The 23893-nt window shown below is 41.5% G+C and overlaps 2 protein-coding genes across 8 annotated transcripts; one reads left to right on the forward strand and one right to left on the reverse strand.

Annotated features, from left to right (window-relative positions):
- The first annotated feature begins 2809 nt into the window (after window positions 1-2809).
- LOC139907909 (lysyl oxidase homolog 2A-like) lies at window positions 2810-18092 on the forward strand. The gene is made up of 11 exons (XM_071894419.2): window positions 2810-2986; window positions 5117-5333; window positions 6933-7116; window positions 8793-8944; window positions 9264-9431; window positions 12478-12643; window positions 13201-13441; window positions 13575-13690; window positions 13948-14084; window positions 14384-14495; window positions 17479-18092. The coding sequence occupies exons 1-11, from the start codon at window positions 2916-2918 to the stop codon at window positions 17547-17549; spliced, it is 1635 nt and encodes a 544-aa protein (XP_071750520.2). The 5' UTR covers window positions 2810-2915; the 3' UTR covers window positions 17550-18092.
- On the reverse strand, window positions 15165-23097 carry r3hcc1 (R3H domain and coiled-coil containing 1). Of its 7 annotated transcripts, none has more exons than XR_013504874.1 (10): window positions 22819-23097; window positions 22251-22416; window positions 21836-21973; window positions 20494-21085; window positions 20052-20227; window positions 19641-19711; window positions 19437-19532; window positions 19057-19189; window positions 16667-17018; window positions 15165-16590 (listed from the first exon to the last, which is right to left on the reverse strand). XR_013504874.1 is itself a non-coding variant. In XM_071894421.2 (9 exons), exons 2-8 carry the CDS (start codon window positions 22298-22300, stop codon window positions 19083-19085), a joined length of 1230 nt encoding a protein of 409 aa, XP_071750522.1. In that variant the 5' UTR covers window positions 22301-22382; window positions 22819-23097; the 3' UTR covers window positions 15165-17018; window positions 19057-19082. The 7 variants fall into 7 exon arrangements, 3 of the variants coding, with proteins under 3 accessions (XP_071750522.1, XP_071750523.1, XP_071750521.1); XR_013504872.1 differs by adding an exon at window positions 17434-17534 and having other exon boundaries at window positions 15165-17018; XR_013504873.1 differs by adding an exon at window positions 17430-17534 and having other exon boundaries at window positions 15165-17018.
- Window positions 23098-23893: the final 796 nt, after the last annotated feature.

The raw sequence follows: 23893 nt of genomic DNA on the forward strand, positions 1-23893 counted from the left end.
CTAGTTACCAAAAGGTCCAAAATGTGGAGTCACACTGAATTTGATGATATCCATTTGCATCCATTTATCTAAATCCATCCATTACGTCCTCATGTAGCTAAATTCTTACCTCCAAATTGATATTACGGATTTTTTTTTACTGTACATGCTTCTGAGACGTAGCGTATGGAAAAAATAAAAGAGACTATCACCATGGCCCCATGTTCTTTGCACTGCGGTTGGAATTTCCTGCGTTTCACTCCAAAAGAGTGCTAAAAATGACCAGCGTGTAGATTCGTGTGCCTTGACCAAACTGGATTATGCTGATGTTATGTCTGGTGGTCTGGTTTGGGGGGGGGACAGAGGGGGGAACTGCTGGACTGGTCCCAGCTGTGGGTGCTCTTCTCTCTCGCCTCACACACTCAGTCGGCCAGTTTCCTCTTGCAGCCAAATGAAACACTGGTCAGACAAACTTCAGTCCCACATTTCAGACTCGCCTCGTTCCCCCCAGTCTTTCATGTCCTCGTATTCACACATGGTTTCACTTTCATACTCTCACTTTTGCTTTGATTCCACGTTCTGCATCAGGTCTACTGTAACTCATTCTTTTTCCATTGCATGTTATCTTTGCATTTTGTTTTTGTTCTCTGGTTTTGATTTTGTTTCTGTTATCCAGTTCACAGTTCACTGTGTCCTCAGCATCTTTTTTCTTTGTTTCTTTTGAGGTGTTGTTTTTATAAGTCTTGTGTTTTTATAACAAATGCATAATCTGTAAATGTTTCTCCTCTCTCTTTGTTTTATCATTTTATATGTGCAAATCAAAGCACTAAATTTAACTAAACTAAAATCTTGTCAGCTTTACATTGAGAATCTCAGAGCCTTTTTTCCTGGTCATGACCACCTTCTCCCCAGCACCGCTGCACAAACGGAAAACACTCTGTCATAGCATGACCAACAGGATTCACTTCATGAAAGAGTGGTTTTTACCCGCTCTAACCACTGCGGTCAGTGGGAGGACTGGGGGTCACTGTTGAAACAGTCTGACTCAGTATGTCTCCTCCTCCGTTGCAATCTTTGGTGCTTAGAGACCCTGATGCCTTGAGCATTCCCTCAGGCTGACGCCATCTCAGGAAACCACTTTCTTTATGAAGGCCTAATATTTCTGGGAGCCATGCCTGAATGTTGGGTTTCTTAGAGTAAAAGAGGCTGGCTGTTGAGAAATGACTGAGATCAGCATTTGCATACCCCAGAGCAGTTCAAAGTGTTGGCTGTCGTTGGTCCCCACAATGCCATCTCACACCCAGCCAGGAACAAACTGCAGTATTTGGCTCCGAGGGTGGAATGAACAATGGCAGAGTTATTGGGTAGTTGTTTTCACATAAAGCCTGGGAGGTCAAAGGTTACTATGCTTCTGCGCTTTAGGGGTCTTCAGGGCAGATGATGGTAACCCCTGGTCTGACCAACTGGCTTTACAGCCCTCTATATAGTAGACTGAGGACCACCCGCAGACACACTCCTAACCTGGATTCTGTCAGCAGTCTAGCTTGCCAGGTGAAAAAACAGAACAGACTAGATCCCCTCTACGTTTCCCCCTAGGGAAAGGAGTAGTGCGCCCCTCTCTATGCTCTATGGATCTCACAAGTAAGATCCATATGTCACATTCGTATATCGAATAAGTATTCAGCAGATATGAAATCCTTCTGAATTAGCAATCATTCCATTAAAAGTTATTTTCTGGGGTAACCAACAAATCTGTTTCCCTCCAGTTTAGATTGTGTTCTGTAGCAGCAGTGACAAGTCATGTGGTCTGACAGATCTGTGCTGCCACTAGTGATGTATGTGCTCTACCAAACCCCACAGGGCCTTAAACCTCTGCTGAAACTCTGAGGAGGCAACAAAGATGGAGAATTCCAGACATTTATCACACTTGCTAAGGCCTCTCGGCAACACTTTACAAGTTGAAACAAAGATTTAGTCCTCAGATTTATTAACTAGACATGTATGATTTACCATGCATTGTTACTGTATACATCCAAACAATATTTGGCTCAAATATACTTAGTCTGCATTTTGTTATATAGACACGTGTTTAGCAGTATGTGCAGACCATCAGTCCATTTCAATGTATCACCTGAAACAAAACTGATTAGGGGTCAAAATGGGTTTTTGAATGATATGTTTTTGCATTTGAAGCTGCTAGATAGACAATATTCATTCATTATATATTTCAATATTTCCATTTTCATGGCAAAAAATTACAAGTATTGAGTGTTTTTCCCCCCAGAATTTTGTTATTGTCAGGGTGGAGAAGCCTCTGAAACAGCACTCAAACCATCATGGGACACTAAAACTCTCCACTGAAACCCAGACTAATGAAACTCTACAATGGTGGGAAAGCACTGGGATAGATTACTATCTTAAATGAAGAATTAATTCACAAACAACATTACTGAACAATTAAATTACTAATTAAAATGTGGCAAGGAATTAAAATTTGATTACAGCTTTTATAGGCTGTTTTTTACGTAGTTGTGGTCAGGGAGGAACCTGCATGATATCGTCCGTGATATACGATATTTAATAAAACGCCAATATCGGCCAATATCGATATCAAGAGTCAATATATTCCAGGGGGAAATAGCCTCTAAAAGAATGAAATGTTCTATTGACAAAACTTTCTACAGTCTAGTTTCAGCAGCATTGTCTCCAGATGAGCTACTTTCAGAGGACAAACTCTCTGTATAACATCCAGAATATCCAGGACAGTGACGAAGCATCTCCTCTGCTCTGCTCCCCAGAGTATGACTGTGCAGGTGGAGGATGTGAGGATCAGGGCCACCTACTCCCAAAGGAAGCGGATTCCCATCACTGAGGGCTTTGTGGAGGTGAAAGACGGAGGCAAGTGGAGACAGATCTGTAACCAGGACTGGACGGAGATGAACAGCAGGGTCATCTGTGGCATGTACGGCTTCCCCGGGGAGAAAGGCTACAACACCCGCGGCTACAAGTGAGTAATGGTGCTGCAACAAAAATGTGTCATCTTTAAGTCTGAAGTACGCCACACATTCCAGTGTAATACAAACACTCTTTATGTGTTGTAAGCTTATGCTTCATTTAACTCTTGAATATCTGTCACGGTCCAGTCGGGAATAGTTTATCAAGTCAAACTTACGTAAAGAAAAGTTACATAACTACGTTTGTTTACTCTGGCCGTCACTCTTGCCTTCATCCATCTTCCACTTGTCTGGGAGATTAAACAGACTTGGGCCTGGAGATTCTTGAAGGGAAGCCAGCCACTGGTGGAGGAAGTTTTAGAGGATGAGGGATGGGCCTTCTTGGGAAATGACTAAGACCAGTAAGATGTAAAACAGTGGCTCTTTTGGCTGCATGTAATTCTGATGTTTTCCTTAAGTACCACAGCATGAGTGTTAACATGCTTAACTTAACTGTAGTCATTGTGCAGCATGACAAAAAGCCAGCTATTTGCTGGAATGCCTTGCAAAGCTGCAAAATATTGCATCTTTTATCAGCTGAGTGTGGGAAACAGAGAGGTTTTTGCTAAGGGGACTTGATAGAACAGATGCTCACTGCACATGAGAGTATAACCACATGAGCAAGTCTCCAGACTTGGCAGCTACGTAAGAAGAGAATAGCATGTTCCTCTCTTAAACAGCACAAGCCAGGAATCAAAACTTTTCTCAGAAGTAAACATGGTTATCTGCCTTCCAGGAAGAATATAGTTGAGGTTGGTTTGCTTATACAATTTGGCTTCTGCGATTTTAAATACTATAGTTTTGTTCCTCCAATTCAGTGCATCTTCAGTTCAGTTCTTCCAGTTTACATGGAAGGTACTCACAAGTCTTAACATCACAAGGACACTGTGTTAATGGTATAAATGGGTCTGAGTGCATGTTTTTATATCTGAGTCTAATCTATTCATGATGCGTGCATGCCCACTCAGTGTTGGCCTTTCTTCTGAAAGGTTCCCACAATACTCCAACCGCAGTGAAATTAAGAACAGAGTGGTTTCAGAGATACAGTTGTTCGCACACATGAGTCAGTGGACAGTGATGTGGTGGAGTTTGCACCTGGGTCTTGACATTGATGTTTTTGGCTTTAGGGGATGATCTCTATTCCATGGAAAGATTAGGTGAAAGGAAGATGATTGTTTCTGTTTTTATAGCTTTGAGCCGTGCAAGGTAGACATGCGTTCATCTGATTTGTTACTTATCCCACCTTGCTTCTGTTTTGTACATATGGATGCATTTTAACTGCAGAAGGTATAAGGTGCATCAAAACAGAGAACACTTTGTTCTTTGTTTATCACATAAGATCACAAACCTTGTCTGATTTTAAAGCGTGTGATGCTGTTGCAGTCAAACCCTTCATCTGTTTTACTGGGGTGAAAGATCACATCCAAGTTGTCTATTCAGCCTGAGCAACACAGAACAGTTATCTTCACTAAATGTGCCAATAACAAAATCCAACAATATAGAAATCTCTCCAATTTGGCATACGTGCAAATGGCATAATCTACAAATTGCTTTCTTATTCAAACCCAATTGAAGTTACATTCTCATGTGTTTACCCCATCTGGGTAAGCTGTAAGAACTAAGGTTGTAAATGCAGCCCATGCTGCTTTTATTACATGGTCTGCTTCATTCAAGGGAAGGGAAGGCCCTGCACAGACCTGCTACAAGGTCTACTGTTGCTGGGCTCCTCTACGACCCTCAGTTGATGACTTCCATTTAACTGTGGGGTCATGGGAATGTCAAGGTATTCCCACAACAATACTGCCATTGTGCTTCACAACACAAGATGGGCATTGCTGAATTCCTAACACGAAACATCTCAAGTTCCCATTTCCCCATAAAAAAACTCCCAATATCTTAGTGAAATAGGAGAATGAGTGGTAAAAGATTATATGCATATCTCTATGACAAAACTGGCAGGATGACGTACATGGACAATGTTTTTAAGAAAGAAAAACAAAGCAGTCATCCCCTTCAATATACATTCCACCCTACGTTACATGGATTACAATAGTTTGCAGCTTCAAAAGAAGATCTACCCCTTGTGGCTGCCTCCATAGTTCTTGCCGTTTCTATGTGATAACTATCATTTTCTTCCCTCTCAGGTTGCTGGCCAAGCGTCGTAAGAAGAACTACTGGGGTTTCTCCGTCAACTGCACGGGCAATGAGGCAGACCTGTCTGACTGTAAGCTGGGCCAAGCCATCGAGCTGAAGGGCAACAGGACCTGTGAGCAGGGCATGCCTGTGGTGGTCAGCTGTGTCCCAGGACGAGCCTTCGCTCCCAGCGTGAGCGCCGGCTTCAGGAAGGCCTACAGGGTGGAGGTAGGCCTGACCCGACATGCCTGTCCCTAGCCCTGCCAGCCAGGTGGCTCCCACAAAGCTTTTAATCCCATTCCATGGAAGATGATCTCAGTTCCAAGACACGTTTGGTAAAACCAGAGCTGAGCTGAGTCCAACTGTCCAAATGCAATCGAAGTCGAGCCCCGAGTTCAAACAAGTCAAGCATTAGCGTTGTTGCTGGAGCTTTCCTGAGAAACTGCAGAACTATGCAGCCAGTGTTCAATCTTTAGTTCATCAGAATTATTATCATTTTATTCACCAGGTACAATAAACGTACATTAATCTGTCTTGGTGGCATTGGTGAAGAGACATACAACTTACTAACATATTGACACAAAACATGAACGTATCTACAAATACACATTCAACATTAAATGCTTATGTGAATTTAGGCAGCATGGCATGCAATGAGGAAGGGGAGTGAGTGTCAAGCAATGCATTAGACCAGTGTATCATAAGGGAGTTATACTGAAGACGCATGGAAAAAATGTCTGGCTCTTAACAGGAGGGAAACGGTCACGTAGGCTATTCTGTAAGAGCAATCCCATCTGGAAGAAACAGAAAGTAAAAAATATCAGCAGAATTCCTGACTGGGTTTATGGTACCATATGGCTGAAATAAGTGATTGAAGTTGGACACTCAGCAGATGTTTGTCTCATTTCTGGAATGATTCAGTCCGAGTTCTTTAAGACTACAGCGTTTTTGAATTAGACACTTTAATGAATCCCTCATTACATTTAGAAGAAACCCATACATGTCATTTCATAGTCGCTAATTTAAATATCCAATTGTAAATCTGTTTGCCGTGCGGAAATGGTGTTACATTATCGAGAAGCCCAAACACAAACTATCATAGAGTGGAGTGTGCACATGATACAATATCCCATAATCAATCCTTGGCATCACTCCAGCACTGGACTACAACATTTCCTGCTTGTTAATGACGTGGCCTTACCCAAACATCTGGAAACATTTGTAACGGATCAGTGCTAAATATCTGACACACACACACAGCTGAGAACACAAATCAAATCCTCTGTATTCCTGCATGCTGTTGATTGTTTATTCAGGTCTCCATTAGTTATTACCAAGGTAACACAAGGTAACAGCTATTCTTTCTGGGACCCAGAAAAACACTAACAATATTACATCCAACAGGTATATAGAGTACAAATAAGACCAAATAAAACCAAGGAAGGTACATGTTAATTTTATGTTCTACTTTGACCTATGAGAAACTGCATTTTGTTTCCATCTTTGCTGCAGTTAAGAGCGAGTTGTGCAGCTTTATTTTGAGCCAGCTGCAACTTTTTAGCTCTTGGTCATTGCACTTGAGCAAATTGTTGGGTAATAGTCAAGATGTGACAGAAAAAGAGATGGTCTGTTGTTTTTTTGTTGAAGATGGTACAGACATGCTGCTCATTGTTGATATGGCCAGACCAAGAGAGTTGACTGTCTGAACTGACTGCACAAGGTTTCTTTAATCTGTTTTATGGCTAATAGAGATATACAAGAATGTCCTCTCTGTGTGAATAGTAATATTTTCATTAAATTAATATTTTTGGTGGATTGTCCCCATAGCAACCCTTGGTACGTCTGAGAGGCGGAGCTATGATCGGCGAGGGGCGAGTGGAGGTGTTGAAGAACGGCGAGTGGGGGACGGTGTGTGATGACAACTGGAACATCCGCGCTGCCACAGTAGTGTGTCGAGAGCTGGGATTTGGCAGCGCCAAAGAGGCCCTGTCCAGCGGCCAGCTGGGACAAGGTAGGACTGACCAGCCCGTCACATAATACAGCATGTCACTGTATGGTGGCACAACTCTCCCACACACATTTTATAATAGAAGGTGGAATACCCCATTACCTCCAGATATTTAGGGACTGTCTTGAGATAGCGTGGGACGCAGTAGGACTGAACTATTCATAGGTCCTTAGAGCAGTATCGCTCAACAAGAGCAAAAGCACAATAGCAGAAATCATTCCCATCTGTGAAAATGAAAGGTGTTGGAATGAAACCAGAGTCCCGCATATCCGCTTTATCCAAACCATGGCCACGGCTTTATGTAGAAACTCCTATGTATCAACGTCTTTAATCAGTCTAGACCAAAGTCAGCACACAGAGGCTCAGATCAAATAGAGAAGGGACTTCTGGGAAAGTATGGAATAGCACACTAATCTTCATACCTTGACCCAGAACCTGATTCTGCGAAATGCAATATACTCATAATATTAGCAGAATCGTATGTCCATGGGAATGTTTGTCCTCTCCATTATTCTCAGAACAAAGTAGAAGGCAGCCCAGATTGTTACAAAAAAGAAAACAGCCTTTATATGTTTCAGGAGAGGAATGCTTTGTTGGAAAATGTGAAAGGTTATTTGAGTGTAAGATTTTTTCACGATTTGACCACTGGATCCAAAATTGGTGCCCACACACACCATAGACTTGGAACCATAGACCAATCACTTTTGTTTTCAGAAGTCGTCGCAGAGGGCCAAAGAAGAATGTCAATAAAAAAATAAATGGTAGTAGTAAATTAATCCAGGATTTGTATTTTAGACTGAGAACATGCCTTGCTTACTTAAGTGGAATTAGGTGACATTGGATAGTGATGAATACAATCAGCTTCCCTTTTACATTGAGCTAGATTAATTAATGTGCATTTTCGGGGCATGGTTCCCATACAATATCTTCAAAACATACAAAAAAGAGTATTAATTTACTTACTCTGAATTTGTGTCATTAGGTTGATAAGTGAAATGTTTTTATATTAACATTTATTCTACCATACTCATATTTCATACCTGGGAATTGACTCGGCGATTGATAGAGCACCCTGTGGTGTCTGTTGTGGATTTTGTCCACTGGCTGCCAGTCGGTCTCAGTCTCTGGCTATGGTTTCACTGCTAACATCGCTAGAGACATTCCAGCTCAGTCTCACAGGGAGAGAACCAGCACAGAGGGAGTAGTCAGACTTGTTATTGTGGAAAATCCATTACATTCAAATGAATTCTCTTTACTTGACAAAAAGTGAAAAATGCAGAGAGAAAAAAAAAAAACTTTACAGCCCTCTAGTGTCTCGTTTTCATTTGACATAGCTGACTGCTTATTTGCTTGCGTGGTGCTTACAGGGAGAGGGAAATCTTACATCTGTCTTTGGACCGTGACTCGGTCTTCCAACGAAACACACACAGGCGAGGTTACTGGAGTTTACTCATAGTGGGCAGTCCTGGCTTGTGTTTCCCAAAATCACTGTATAATCCCAAGAGCATCATTGTACCATCCTCAGGAAATGGAAATAGATAATATTCCTGATAAGATCATTTTCTCTTCAATTATACTTTGACGCATACTGTTAATGGCCATCTTTTTGTCTTGTTTTTTAGTGATAATTTTAGCTGTATGTTCAACAGAATGAGACTGATGAGTGTGTTTCACTGTAGGGATGGGGCCGGTCCATATGAACGAGGTGGAGTGTTCTGGGTTTGAAAAGTCTCTGACTGAGTGCTTCTTCAACCGCGAGGCGCTGGGCTGCAGCCATGAGGAGGACGCAGCGGTCAGGTGTAACATCCCTGCCATGGGCTTCCACAACAGAGTGAGTAGCTCTATCTATAATAACAATAATAATAATAATAATAATAGCAACAACAACAATAACAATAACACCATCACCAGTCTGAATATCAGGCTATTGTTGGGATGTAAAAAGAATTTCAACAAACATTACCAAAATGGTTCTAAAATAAATTGCCTATGCCAGCTTTAAAAGATAAAACCGATCTAAGCCTGGCGATGTTCCTAGCTGATGCAGGTTGTTTTAAGAACAGGACTGAACCAGTATTTTAGTATTGTGCAGCATATCTTAGTGTTGTGTTAATGTCCTCACTGCAACATCTCTTTCTCTCTGTCCTCAGCTGCGTCTGAGTGGCGGCCGTAATCCCTTTGAGGGCCGTGTGGAGGTGCTGGGGGAGAGGAACGGCTCTCTGGTGTGGGGCACAGTGTGCAGCGACAGCTGGGGGACCATGGAGGCCATGGTGGTGTGCAGACAGCTGGGCCTGGGCTTTGCCAGCAACGCTTTCCAGGTAAGGCTGCCTGTCGGCCTATGCCTGGTTCCACCAAAGCATTTTAAAACAGGTTATATTTATCTCACGTGCTTTCAGTAAATAAGCACGTAAATAAACGTAAGTAAATAAGATGATTTTGGGACTAATTGGGCTGCGACAGTAAATTGGCACTCGGGTTAGGGTTAGGGTTAGGGTTGTTTATAAATTGTGCAGTTCATTTAACGCAGCAGTCACACACACATGGATATGAAAATTCATATTTAGCCTCTCAAATATGTATGATGTCATTTCAGTAGAAAATTATTCAAAAACTTTGCGTTTAAAGACTCTAAACTGGAAAGAGCCTGTTCACAGTTGGCACAAATGGCCTCAAGATGTCGCTGTTCTTCATTTGTATTTGTTGACTCCTGAGTCTGAACACAGTCAGTGCAAATTGTATGTAGCAGACTTTGCACTATGGTTCTTTTATTTTTTGGTGGACAAAGTATCTAGCAGAATTTAATTTTTGAATTGTTAGAATTCTGGTCATTCCTATTACCAATGTGCATGTGTGTGTGTGTCAACATGAACTCGATAAGGTTCTGTGCAAAGGTAGCCAATCGTAAAGATGAATAGGCCTCATACACCATGCTGAATTGGGCAAATGGAAAGAGACATACACACACACACACACACACACACACAGTTTCCAAGGGGTAGAGAGGGGTCTGTCAGCACCTCAGGCCCAAGTCACACCTCTACTCTTTCAACTCTCCTTTTCTTCCCACTTCAGTGTTATTAAAAAGTTCATTTCACTTGTAGATAGTAGCCTAAAACTATGTTGTCAGATTCAGTAAACTACCATGAATTTTAGTGAACAGTAAATAACATGAAAGTTACGTGTTAAGTAAGTGTTTACAGTGAAATCGGTCTGGCAGCACTACCCATTCTAATGAGTGTTCATTAGAATGGGTGTGTGTGTGTGTGTGTGTGTGTGTGTGTGTGTGTGTGTGTGTGTCGCTGGATGTCATTAACTCTCACTCTAACAAGCTTGAGCTTTATTGATTCCCAAGGGCAAAATTAAGATGTCCACAGGCTCAGAAACATCAAAAACAGCCAGTGAACGTGGAAAGAGGGGCAGGGGGTAAAACCTTCTCTGTGGAATCTAAGGAGGACTCCTGGATTTGATGTTTGAAGTTTAGTGGGCCCTCCACCAGCAGAGCCTCTGGCAGGACTCGATGGCGTCACAGTCCTGTTAGGCTTACATTTGCCTCTTGCTTTTTAAAGGGGAACCCCGCGCTCCCTTTATGTCATGACGCGAGAGGCTTGTTGAAGGCCCCCCTTGCATGTTCTTTATGGGCTTCTATTTTAGGGGCTGAAGCATTGGTAGTTTAAGATGATCCTTGTGGTGTAACTGGTGATATAGGTCTGGAAAGTATGTGTGAATCATGGAGACGTGCTTTGATAATCGGAGGGGGTTTTATGAGTGGAACTTGGACTGCAGCTGATGGGGGTTGTTTAGCTGAACGACTGTGTTTGGGACAATTATATGCAATGCGCTTCTAATGGAAGAACACATAAACATGTCATCATGTGTTTGTGGGTGCTACTTGAACACTTGGACTCCGCTCACCCTCTAGTCAAGTACATCTCAACATCCTGTTTTTCTGATCCGCACAACCAGCGTCTGTGAAATAAAATCAATTTCCTTGTAATTAGTAGTAATTACACAATTGTTGCTTCACTTTACTAGAACGGGAAACCTCTGGCATTTTGTTTCGCCCTTCTGTGCCAAGTCAAATAGGTCAAGGTATCGTAATGGCATATCCATTTAATTGTTACCACATACAGTAGGTTGCCATTACGCAAGAGTCCTCATGTGAACGGCAGATTCAGAGAAGAAATATCTCCCCTTTGTTATCACAGCAGAGCAGGGAGTCATTAAACATCGCTCTCTGACAGCCTGCACCAGAGCCTCTTTCCTGTCTGACTGTTAAATACTTCTGCAGGCAAACCCCGCCGCCAGATGGAAAAAATGACACCAAACTTAAACTATACTATGTCTATCCCACTACTCAACCCACCAACAAGCACTCCCACGTCAATATGGAGCCCCCTAAGCTCAATTTCAGACTTGCGTGTTCCTCACATCCATGGAGGATCCCGGAAAGTATGAGGTTGTTTTTTTATAGCATTTTTTCCTGTGGTCTAAGAGATGCTGTAAAGAGGCTGAGTCAGGATCACTGAGGACAACAGAGCACTCCTTGCTCTGTGTGTGTCTCTGGTGGTTTAGACTTAAGATTAAACCTGCCTTGGCGTCCTGGTGGCTCAGCGGTCTAAGGCTGGTACCATGTAACTGCGACCTCCTGGGTTCAAACCTTTGTCGCATGTCATCTCCCAATCTTTCCTGCCTCTCTCTAATTTGTTCTGCCCAATAAAAGCAAAAATGCCAAAAAATAAAAAATGATTAGACCTGCCTTGTGGTATCGCTGATGGCAATTGGGACAACTGTTTTCACATCTTCCTGTAATATCTATAAAACATCTACAGGAGGACACTGAATGTCTTTTTTCTGTTTCAAAACCTTCCCACACAAATCTTATTTTCCAAAGCAAGCAGAGCAACATGATCTTCATCTGTTTGGTTCCAGCTGACTCCATAAATCAGGGCTCTAAATACAGCAGAACCTTGTTAATCCCAGCTTCAGATATCTGAACTGTCCAATCTACTGAACAGGCATGATAGATTCTTGCACAACCTTCAAAGTCTTTTGTTCATGCAAGAAATAAAAGCATTTCAAGACAGCACAAGGCATTTTGAAAAGGCTCTTTCAGCATACTTCTTGAATAACTTTGCCATTTGTTTTCAGTTTTCTCAGTTACTCTTGCAGTTCTTAGATTGAAATTGCTCAACTATTTTGTTTCAGTTTTCTTAAAAAAACAAGATGAAAACAAGATGAAATCTCACAAATTCATAACTCTGACAAAAGCAAACACATTGTAGATCTTTAAAGCAAAGTAACCAACAAGTTTCTTGATGGTCTTCGGCTAAACTATTTCTATTTTCTTTGCTTCTGCTCTGTCAGGAAACGTGGTACTGGGAAGGAGATAAAGCGGCTGATGAGGTAGTGATGAGTGGAGTGAGGTGTTCAGGAACTGAGCTGACTCTGGATCAGTGTCTCCACCATGGGAAACACCTCCACTGTCCCAGAGGAGGTGGACGCTTCGCTGCTGGGGTCTCCTGCACTGAGAGTAAGACGCTGTACTATACAATACTTATAGTTTTAGAATCTAACATAGTTTTAGGGGTATGCTAAATACGATTTATAGACTAAATACACTGGTGAACAGGAAACATTAGAAATTTCCCAGATATGAACACAAGAAATATGTGGAGCATATTGTTGCTGTGACAACCCTGTAACTCCAATTTTTGTGATTTTAATTTTTTTATTTCAACTGAATGATTACATGCTCCACTATAGGTTGAAAACCCCTGGGTTTATGAAATCGTTTCACAAACAATTAGATAAACTCAAAAACAAATGGCCATCAAGCTAAAAACAAGGTTGTTTTCCTTACTTCGTGAAAAGTTGACGTTTTGGAGATACAAGTTTTTCACCAGACAGCAGCAATAAGTGATACAATCACATATTGCCACGGATTAGATTTCCTAAAGTCATCTTAACAATGATGAACTCAGAGCTAAAATGCTTTGGGGTAATTCTAATTTGGAAACCTTCAGTTTGACTGCTTGTGATACACACTGTTACCAACCACCATGTCCCGTCTCGCTCTCTCCCTCCCAGCGGCCCCGGACCTGGTCCTGAACGCCCAGGTTGTGGAGCAGACCACCTACCTGGAGGACCGGCCACTGTACGTGCTGCAGTGCGCCCAGGAGGAGCACTGTCTGTCCAGCAGCGCCGACACAGCCAGCCCCAGCTCCTACCGCCGCCTGCTGCGCTTCTCCTCCCAGATCCACAACAACGGCCGCTCAGACTTCAGGCCCCGGGCGGGCCACCACTCCTGGATCTGGCACGAATGTCACAGGTGAGACCCAGACGAGTTGTACTGTTACGCTGCTTATATTGTATATATCGTATATCTGCTAAACAGATTATATGTGCTGTTGAAGTGCAAAAAACAAAAAAAAATCTTCATTTTGTCCGTTTGTCCCATCCAGACATTACCACAGTATGGAAGTTTTCACCCACTACGATTTGATGAGTCTGAACGGCACCAAGGTGGCCGAGGGACACAAAGCCAGCTTCTGTCTGGAGGACACCCACTGTGACGAGGGTAAATACAGACCTCTTCCTTCTCTATTACAGAATGGTGATACTGTACATACTCTGTTTTAATTTACATAGTGGAGTAAAGTCCATCAGACAAAGGTGGAGTAAACCCATAAGAACGATGCTATTGTTAATACATCTAACCGGCAAACTATGTAATTGCAAAAGAATTACTCTGATCTGTTGAAAGTCTAATTTGATGAAAATGTTTGACCAAAGAAAGGAATGACTCAAGACTCAAACTGCTCTGAATGTTGACAGGTATTCAGAAGAGGTACGTGTGTGCCAACTTTGGGGCACAGGGCATCACAGTTGGCTGCTGGGATACCTACAGGCATGACATTGACTGTCAGTGGATTGACGTGACAGACGTGCTGCCTGGGGACTACATCTTCCAGGTACAACATTTGGTCTGTTAGTGTAGCCATGGATGATATAGCACACCTGTTACTGTAAAGAATGATTGTCCTATGTCCAGCCAGCATAGTCTTAGACATAGTAGTGTTAGACATAGTATATGGAGACTTAACATGAGTGAGCAGGTAGAGGATCAGTAGGACACAAGGACCACAGCCCATATGCTTCCAATCCCTTAGCATTTATCATGTTTCTTCATAGTATTTTTAAACAACTATAACTGTAACAGAGCAACTTGTTCCTTTAAAATGTAAAAACATATTGTTGTACACTCTCCTAGGTTGTGATAAATCCCAACTATGAGGTGGCAGAATCAGATTACACCAACAATGTTATGAAGTGCCGCTGTCGATACGATGGACATCGGATATGGACGTACAACTGTCATATAGGTGAGACTGTCACCACCCAGTGTCATCCTCATAAGGATCATAAGCTGCTATAGATTCTTATTTTTCATGAAAGCAAATTCCGCCTTAAATTGAAATGTCTATAATTTTGGACAGTTTGGTCTCGGTTTTTGAACACAAACAAGTGTGTTTGAGTCTTTTGATGATACATCAAGAAACAAATCCTGGAGCTGCTCCATTGTGGGTGAATGGGAGGCCTATAATGTTACAATGTAATCAAGCTTGCTTGGATGTCAAGGCTTACAATGCAAAGCCAATCTGCTTTTGCTTGTTAGTGGAGCAGCTCCTGGTTTTGTCTCTCAAAATAATTAAAGATTAGAGCCTTGATTCTCTTCTTTGTGGCTTTGGGAGAAAGGTGTAGAATAAATACAGAAATATTTGCCTGGTCCCAACAGCTACAGCTGGCTGGGAGGTTTAACTTGCTAGGCTATAGAAATATATAATTATTTCTATAAATAACATGTGCATTCTGTTTTAGGACAGATATTCCCTTTACCTCAAAAGAAACAGCAAGGTCAAGGAAATGTTCAAAACAAAGGGAAAATGGGGAAAATGAATGCAACTCAGGAAAGTTATAGTTCCAAAACTGTTCTGAAATTAACATTGCAAGAAAAACAGAAAATTATTCAATGAATATTCTAAGACCAAAAAAACCCGACTACAATCATTTATTTAAATAAATGTTTTCATATGGTTATTTACAAATTTTATTACAACATTCACATACAGTAGGTGTCATGGACTTTAAATAATTAGTTTCTATGTGATACTGCCATCTGCTGACGCTACCTGACCTGTTGCGTTCTTGTGCTTTAGACTGGGTTCAGAATGTTTCAGTTGGTACTGGCAGTCAACAATAGATGCTTGTGTTGCGCTCTGCACTGCGATCATTTTAATGGTTATTCCCTCCTGATGCTAATGAGGACCATGTCCTTTCACATTTCCATTGCATAGTAAACTTGATGAGTTGATTTAACACGACACTTAAACAACACTTCAAGTTAAAACCCTGTATGGTTTTTACATTGCCCTCTATGCAGCATTTTTGATGCAATAATAGTCAATAGTCTTCTTTTCCCTGAAAGTAGTCTATGGATGTGAGCAAATTCTACACGATTGACATAGTTATTGCATCAAAGTATGTGTTGCAATTACATTCGGCACCAAGACATTATTATGACATGACATTTTTTAACCAAATACAAACTTAACCTAATCTACAGCTTCATGGCAATTTGGATATCACCTTTACAGGAAGTTAACACCACATTTAGTCAAGTTTTAAAACATGGTAGCACAATAACAGGTGTAGAAGGCCTATCATTTAAACTAATTAATCAATAAATCCTGGCTTTCTGTTGAGTGGAGTGAGAAAGAAATGTCACACTTTGCCTCTTGGGTAACAATCCAAGGGCAGTGATCTGTTTTTATAGTGAAAAAAAAATATTAATGAGGTTCCTTTAACAGTTGAACCTCTCGCAACATATAAAAATGTAACAAATTAAAAACTAGAACAATACCAAATATCTGTTGATTCCAATCCTATGTTCCCCTTGTGTTTTTTTTTTTTTTTGTAAAACTGTAAAACTTTTACAATTCAAATGCTGGGTTTTTAAAACAATACACTTTTTGTGTTTTTTTAAACAGAGCTGGTAAAATTAGGGTTAAAAAAAAAAAAATCAAACTCAGCAAAGGAATTCTGCTCCTTTATGTTTTCTGTCTCAGACTTGTATGCACCATAAACAGTCCTGGCTTTAACTGCAGCACGCACCATAGTAGGTTTCTTTAACCAACTCCTGAGAATTAATAATCAAACGATGAATCCAACATTAACTTAGTGAAAAATTCACCACTTAAATTAGAAATATGAACCCAATCCTGCAACACGTGGGCAGGGGGGGAAACAACCCTTCCCTGGCACCTGAACAGCCTTAAAACTGACTTCAGTTTCAAGTCAACATGCAATCAAATCAAAATAGGCCAAGAGCTCCTCAGGATTTCTCCAAAGCATCTTCAACTATGTGAAACATTTGGAACCATTTGCTCGAACCACAATCCACACAAGACGTCCCATTCCCTTACTATTTTTTTTTTAGAAACTTTATAGATTTTAAATATAATACAAAATTGTGCACAAAAAATTGCCCATTCACTTATTATTAATGTTCCTCACAACGAACCGTAGAAACCATAACAATAATGTGATATCTGATGCTCGTAGGGAAATCTCTTTTCGCCTGCCCCCCCTCCGCTAGGAAGTCAGAGGTCAGGGTCAGAACAGTGCCCCGGACGCTGGTGGGGATTCAGTGTCTCGCTCAAGGACACATGAGCAGGGCAGATGTTGCCGACACGAGGCCTTGAACCCAGTCAGTCTCCTTACTCACTATGCCACCTTGCTGTCCTGATGAATAAAGCAGACAGAGCTGGATGGTAGTCAGGCCCTGTAGTGTCAGTGAAGGCTCGGCAGGGGGCAAAGAAAGGGAGGCGGACTTCTGCTGGGCCTTCCTGGAAGAGAACAGAAAGACTGTGAGATGATATTCTGAGGTGTTACAACATAGTCTCTACATGGTACAAAATAAACCTTTTATATTTCACAAACTAAAAAATGTATCGGGAGGTTGAAATTAATACCTGCAACATTTTCTTCCTGTTAGTTTATGGTCTCCCATAGCCAGAGATGAGTTTGCCTGATTTTGAGAACATTCACTCTCCCTTTCATTGTCAATAGAGCAGGTCTGATCTGGAGCTGTTCATGTTCTGACATCAATTGGGCTGTCCAAAGCCATTCGAATAATTCTATATAAATACTATATTAAGTCTCTGACTGGCACTGCCTTTTTAAAAATGGGGTATAGATACAAGTTTGGAACAACAAGAAGCCTTGGCATTTGAGTCTGACTAGTATTCTGCTTTTACCAACTTTTTCTCTCCTCTTCATCGTCCCATCTCTGTTTGACCCCCTTAGGTGGCTCGCTGAGCTCAGAGACAGAGGAAACTTTCCCCGGGCTGCTGACCAACCAGCTTTCACACAGGTAGACCCAAGACAGACAACACAGATGGACGGACGTTAAAGGAGCGTATATATAAACAATTGACAACCACTAGAGGGGGCTGTACTCTGTTTTGCTTCCTCCTAGCAGTGCTGGATTGTTGTCTCAGCTCGACTGGTACAATGAACAATGAATGAATGAACGAACAAATGAACTGCTTGCTTACTGTTCCTATTAACTATATTTGACTACAAAAAGTGCTCTTATCTCTTGTGTCAACACATTCGGTCCTTGAGTATGGTGCTCTGTTGCCATTGAAATGCAGGTTTTGACCTGGTGCTTATTAGGAGAGTTGTAAAGGTGGATTGCAATCAAATAACTTCTTGAAATAACTATGCAACAGTTGCCATCCAAGGGAAATGTTATAGTGTAGCTATAGTGTATAGCTATAGTATGAGATCACACTTTTTGCCTGATGTTCAGAATTTGCTTGAGATGGATTAATCTAGTGTGGTGCTAAATCTGGTGCTAAATCCAGTTTGAATCTTGCAGTGTATGTCTTTACCAAAAACAGTCCTGAATTGAATTGAACATATAAATCACACAACTATGGAACTGGATAGTTCATGGCGTTAACCAGAAAATGTAAGCAAAAACACAACTATGACTATTACTATATACTGTAGAGTGACATGATGCCAATCTATTGCAACATCACTCAGAATTTTGTACCACATACCTGAGTCCCGGTATTCAGATTTTTTTATTTTGTTTCTACAGTAAAAATACACTTTCATTTTCATTATCTGCACATTCCGCTCAGTTTCTTTTTCAAAGTCTGCATTTTGTTAAATTATTACAGTCAGGGACTTCTATACCATCTCTTGGATGTACTGTAAAAGCCACAATTGTATGTGAAAATGCTTCTGCATTGTTTTGTAAATTTTTTGTGATGTAGCGTCTTCAGAGGCCCTTCATTTTACAAGGGTACTCGTCACTAGCTTGGTGACTGTTTCTATTTTGTATGCATCAGATTAATGTGGAAAAGCATTACGTTTTCTGTAATAAAAGAATGGAGGAAGCAGATCTCAGTTTATATGATGAAGAAGCTTACACTTCAGAATGTTTTCTTAAACAGGAATATTTTAGAAAAACCTGAAGATGAAATTGGATAGATATAGAAATACATTTCAGTAAAATGTGTGAAAATATTCTAAAAGGTTCTACATATTGCAGCCCAATTCGGTGTTCATAATATCCTGATGTAATAACTGGTAATAACTGATGTAGGTGATTGCTAGCTTTAGCATCAACAGTGCTACAGAGATACGTGTGACATTACCAGTGCTAGTATGTGATTAGCTGGTGAAAGGCATAACAACCCAAAACTTAAGCTGTGGCCAATTTTTCTGTGCCAACTAACAAGAAAATAATGGCCACTGTGGCCATCACAGACTGACTTTCAAGTCACAGAAAATTTCCAGCAACTGCTCAGTCAAACTGCTTGCTGTTTGATTGAGAGATTCCTTGTTGGTAGCTATAATGCTCTTAACCTGTGTTAGCCAACAGTGTTAGCTCTTCAGTATCGTTGGGTTCGTCCTCTCTGTAGCCCCAGGGCTCTGGCCACCATTCGCCTGGCAACAGCGCAGTCTGTCCTGGGACGCTCCTTCACTGGCTGGATAAACTCTGGCAGACAGCATAGCAACAACAAACAATCGGTTCCACACCATCCAGTGTTAAAAAAAACGAATTCATAGAATCATAGATTCATAGAATAAGCATTAGGTGTCCCAGTAGGGCTGCAAGATATTGACAAAAAAGTGTTGTTTTTTCTCAATCACAGTGATTGCGATGATGGTATCGCTTCGGCCACACCAAGCATATTATTTTACTTGTAGCTGTTGGGTTTAGATAAGCTTAGTCAATCTCCTACCTCCTGATCTGATGGCTTTGGCTTTGGCTTTTTTGCTCCCTTCATAGAGTGTACGTGCCTTCAGGAGAGGGTGGCGGATGGAGAGGGCATGGAGCGCTGCATACAAAAACACCAAAGATATACATTAGCACATTTTCAGTCACTGATGTTCTTCTTTTTACCTCAAAGCCATTATCACATTCACTGTGTAGTGAGCGCTCCTACCTGCAGACTCACTGGAGAAAACTCCCAGGGCGTGCGTGTTGTCCACCCACTTGATCCTCATCCCACCATCACTGAGACAGACAGGGAGAGCGCTTTTTAATGCATCACCATATAACCTCTATAAATCTCAGATGGCAAATTCAATTGTTTGCAGTCATCTGATTTTGGGTTGAATGTATACTAGTGAGATACAGATGTTTAGCCTGCAAGTCTCACATTTGATATTTTTGTTGCAGAGTAAACACGGAAAATATCTCAGCCACACAATATAAGAAAAAAAAAAAAATTTCTTCTTATTCCTGCATAAATCCAGCCTTAAATTGTGAGCAATTGGGAATCCTATTCAAAGGATCTAAGGAGACAAAGTGAGAGTGTTGAGGAGCAGTGTGGGCCTGAACAGCCTGCTCACACCTGTACTCTGTGAAGGCGTCCAGCAGGTCATCTGTTTTGAACATGGCCGGGAAGTCATAGATCTCGATCACATGGCCAAAGTCATCTGAGTTCATCCACACGTTCTCATAACAGGAGTAGTCATTGTGGGCATGCTCAATGGAAACAGCCACCGCCTCTTTCAGGTGTGCCATGATCTCATATGACAGAAACACAATATAAGTGGTTAGGATTTATAGTTGCAAGAGGTCGATGTAGTCTCTATGTCACTCACAGAAAGACTAATACTGACCAATACCCTAAAATACCCCAGTAAAAGGACAATATTAATAACAACAATAAGTATGAGTAACAACAATAGTTGCTTTGCCTTCAGCAAGCAGACTAATAATGATAAAAAAAAAAAAAAGACAATCCCATTCCCTGAAAAAAAAAAAAAAAAAAATTCTAAGCATAGGCCTACCTCCTCATTTAAGTCAGCAATGTCTGTGCTCATGTCTGCTGTCTGGTGGCTGTATGGCATGCTAGCCAAGTCCTCCTTGTCCTCCTCCAGGGTCATGGCTGTGAAGTAGGACACAGTCTGGTCCCAGGCCAGGGGCTCAGCCTCATGCAGCTTCAGCACAACATCCTGTTTCTCATCCTGGGGACAAAGCGGTGAGCTGTCGGGACCCCGGTCACAGATACTGTCAGCTACACTGTGGGGCATACTGGGGAGTGATTCCTGGTTGGAGGTGGACGAGGACCTTGTGTTCTCTATGTTGTCAGAAGAGGAACAGGAGTCGGATGAAGTGCTGATGCAGCTGCAGCTACAAGAGCCTGGACTTGGCAACTCCAGGCCTTTTGGGGGTTCTGGTGAGTTTTGGAAGGACAATCTCTCCCGAGCAGCTCGGGGCATGTAGAGGGGCTTGTCAGGCCTCTTAGGCCTGCGGTTTCGCAGTGAGGAAGATGATTTAGGCTTGGCTGCTCTCTCCATCTCTTCTCTACCTCTTGGCCTTGGGGACTCATCACAGAAGCTGCTGTTGCTCTCCAAGTCACTGTCTTCCTCTACCTCACCCCTAGAAACAACAGACAACAGAAGACAGAAAGAAATATCTTACATTCCCTGTAAAAAACAAATATCTCTCCATAGGAATGCCCACTTGCCAACTGATTCTACAAAAATGGAAAGGCAAACTAAAACTAAAACAAGAAGAAACCAGGGACTTTCATAGTAAACTATCTATAAAACAAAGACCTGTTTTGATAAGACCTGTGTCGTAAACTAGAGTTAAGCTTTTTTGTCCATTTTGACACATAGTATGCAGTTGTGTTTCTGGGTGCCCAAATCTGTATTAAGAACCTACTTTGAATTTGCCGTTCCTAGTTGCCATTCATTACTTGTATTTTTTTTCCAGTTGAACTTTTATTGGTTATTGCCAGTCTCTAAAATTCTAAAATTTGATTTGCTAGTTATCTCACACTGCAAAAGCCAGTCTAGATTTCACCTGATTTCAGTCATAAAAAGCAAGCCTATTTGAAATAATATGGAGCTCCAATAAGTCTATAGCAAGAGAGAGAGGTGTAAGATTGAATCTTTAACTCTCTAACATTATCCGAAGATTATCTGTACCAACCGTGTGTCACAACTGTCCCAAAATCTGTTCAGAACAACTCGGACTTCCAACGTTTTTTAACATCCCTCAGGATGACCAATTCGAGGCTAGATTTAAGTATTGTGTGGCCAACATCCAGCATATGATCTTCCTGTCTTCATAAGGCATGAACTGAAATGTAATATGTTTCAGTGCAGTGTTAAGGTTCAGTACTTGAGCTCTGAATAGCAGACCACCACCCTGCGGCACCAGCTCTCCCCTACTGAGAAGGTGGTGAGCTCCGGCAGGTCCTCTATGGTCCTGTGGATCAGGTACCGAAGTCGGCTGGGTAGTGGGGGGAACAGCAGCAAACTGGACAGGGACACAGAGGACATGATAAAGAAATGAAGAGCAATGAGGCAACATCTGCTTAATGCTTACTGGGAAACACAACAAACAGCATTGTCAATTCTAGTAACATAACCTGGAGTTGTGGCTTTATTGCAATTATGAGCAGTACTTGCAATATCTGTAACTGAAAATAATTAATCAGTTACCACTAATTCAAAACAACTACTCAACAAATGGAACAAATTCAGGCCAATTCAATCCTTGAGCAGTTTGCCTGTGCTGCTGCGACAGGTCTTACCTTTTGCAGTTGCGCTTCTGCTGGTATGTATCCAGTTCATCCAGGACCATATGTACAAATTCATTTTCTTGCTTTGGGAGATACAAGCCGTCAAAGCAAGGAAACGCCAGGGTGGACAGAGAAGGATTGGTCCTGTTGACGGTACAGTGAAGTGTAACTGACCTAGCTGCAAAATCAATTACATCATGTTTAGCCAAATGTATATTCACTGTATGACCAGTAGTGATGCTTGGTAACGTTAGGCTGAGTAACACTGACTAACGGTAACTACATACACATCTTAAACGTTGTCATATTCACTGTCCCAGCCACGCATTTAAAATCCAAAACCAAGCTAGCTGGCTATGGTTAACGTTAGCTAGCTGTCAGCAGCGTGAGTTCGGCTAAAAACCAATGTTAACCAGGGTCAGTGACTGCTGCTAAAGCGGTAACATTACGGTCAGCGTTAATGTTACATGACAAATTGTAATATTGTAGAGGCTTACAGACAGCTAGCTGCCACATGAGCTAGCTAGCTATCGTAAGTGGAATACCTAGCTAATGCTTTTGTTAATTTGCCAGGGCTTACCTTTAAGGTTAAAAGTGTAACTTTGACTAGTGGATGTTGGCAAGCGAGAGGCTGAGAGCGCAGGTACAATTTGACTAATTCACAATATACTGAACAGTTGTAACAAGAGGTTTTTAAATGCTAGCGTTAACTAGTTAGCTCTAAGATAGCCTACAGAGATACTGAGGAGCAAGAGTTACGACTCCAGGACAGTCCGTTGGGTCTGTTCTTGGTCTAACTGTAAATATTCAGAATGGGGTCTTCAGCTCTACAGTAGATATGGCAAAGTCTTCTCTCAAGTCAGATATCATAGCAAAGCATGCTAATAATAAACATCGAGAGGAAGGGGGGGGGAACAAATATTCTGACCACAGACCCTGCCGCGCGGAGTCATGCGCTTCCGAACTACGAACAGAACTACAAAGCTCCACCCCTGAGAGTGTGCTGTCTGGGTCCACATCAAACATCACATCAAACTAGTGCAGTGCCCGTTCGCTTTGAGCCCCGCTGCTGCACAGAGCGCTGTTCGCTTGTTTATTCAAAGTTTATGGTAACACTTTACAATAAGGGTACATTAATTAATGGTTAGTTCATGCTTAATGAGCATGAACTAACCCTTACTTAACAGTTAACTAATGTGTCTGGTAATCATTTACTAACGGTGTTCATGTTAACTAAGGTATTCATTGATACATTATTTAATAGTCATCTTTATAAACTATTAAATAATGTATAAATTAATACCTTAGTTAACATGAACACCATTATTAAATTACACATTAGTTAACTGTTAATTAAGCATTAACTATCCCTTATTAAGCATTGACTAACCCTTAATTTAGTGTACCCTTATTGTAAAGTGTTACCAAGTTTATTAATGTTGAACGTGTCGCGTGTCCAATCCGACACTGCACGTCCTTGGGTCCCCAGCAATACACCCGCCCAGTGTGAAGTAGATTGGACGAATGGTTCTCGAGATATGCGAAGGACACACATACAGAGATTCCTTGCTTTATAGTATGATGATAATAAGCCTCTAATTGGTGTCACATGGACAATCAATAATAGTCCAATCATTTGTCTTTCTTTCCACAAA

This window comes from Centroberyx gerrardi, chromosome 5 (genome assembly GCF_048128805.1).
Source record: "Centroberyx gerrardi isolate f3 chromosome 5, fCenGer3.hap1.cur.20231027, whole genome shotgun sequence".
NCBI classification, from domain to species: domain Eukaryota; kingdom Metazoa; phylum Chordata; class Actinopteri; order Beryciformes; family Berycidae; genus Centroberyx; species Centroberyx gerrardi.

Bases quoted from the DNA above. Each gene is read 5' to 3' on its own strand.
- LOC139907909 (XM_071894419.2), top strand. From the start codon at position 2,916: ATGAACAGCAGGGTCATCTGTGGCATGTACGGCTTCCCCGGGGAGAAA. The intron at 8,945-9,263 runs GTGAGTAGCTCT...CTCTGTCCTCAG, and splicing joins CCATGGGCTTCCACAACAGA to CTGCGTCTGAGTGGCGGCCG. The intron at 12,644-13,200 runs GTAAGACGCTGT...TCTCCCTCCCAG, and splicing joins TGGGGTCTCCTGCACTGAGA to CGGCCCCGGACCTGGTCCTG.
- r3hcc1 (XM_071894421.2), bottom strand. From the start codon at position 22,300: ATGGTCCTGGATGAACTGGATACATACCAGCAGAAGCGCAACTGCAAA. The intron at 19,533-19,640 runs GTAGGAGCGCTC...TTTTGTATGCAG, and splicing joins TTTCTCCAGTGAGTCTGCAG to CGCTCCATGCCCTCTCCATC. The intron at 19,190-19,436 runs GTAGGAGATTGA...GCTGTCTGCCAG, and splicing joins CAAAGCCATCAGATCAGGAG to AGTTTATCCAGCCAGTGAAG.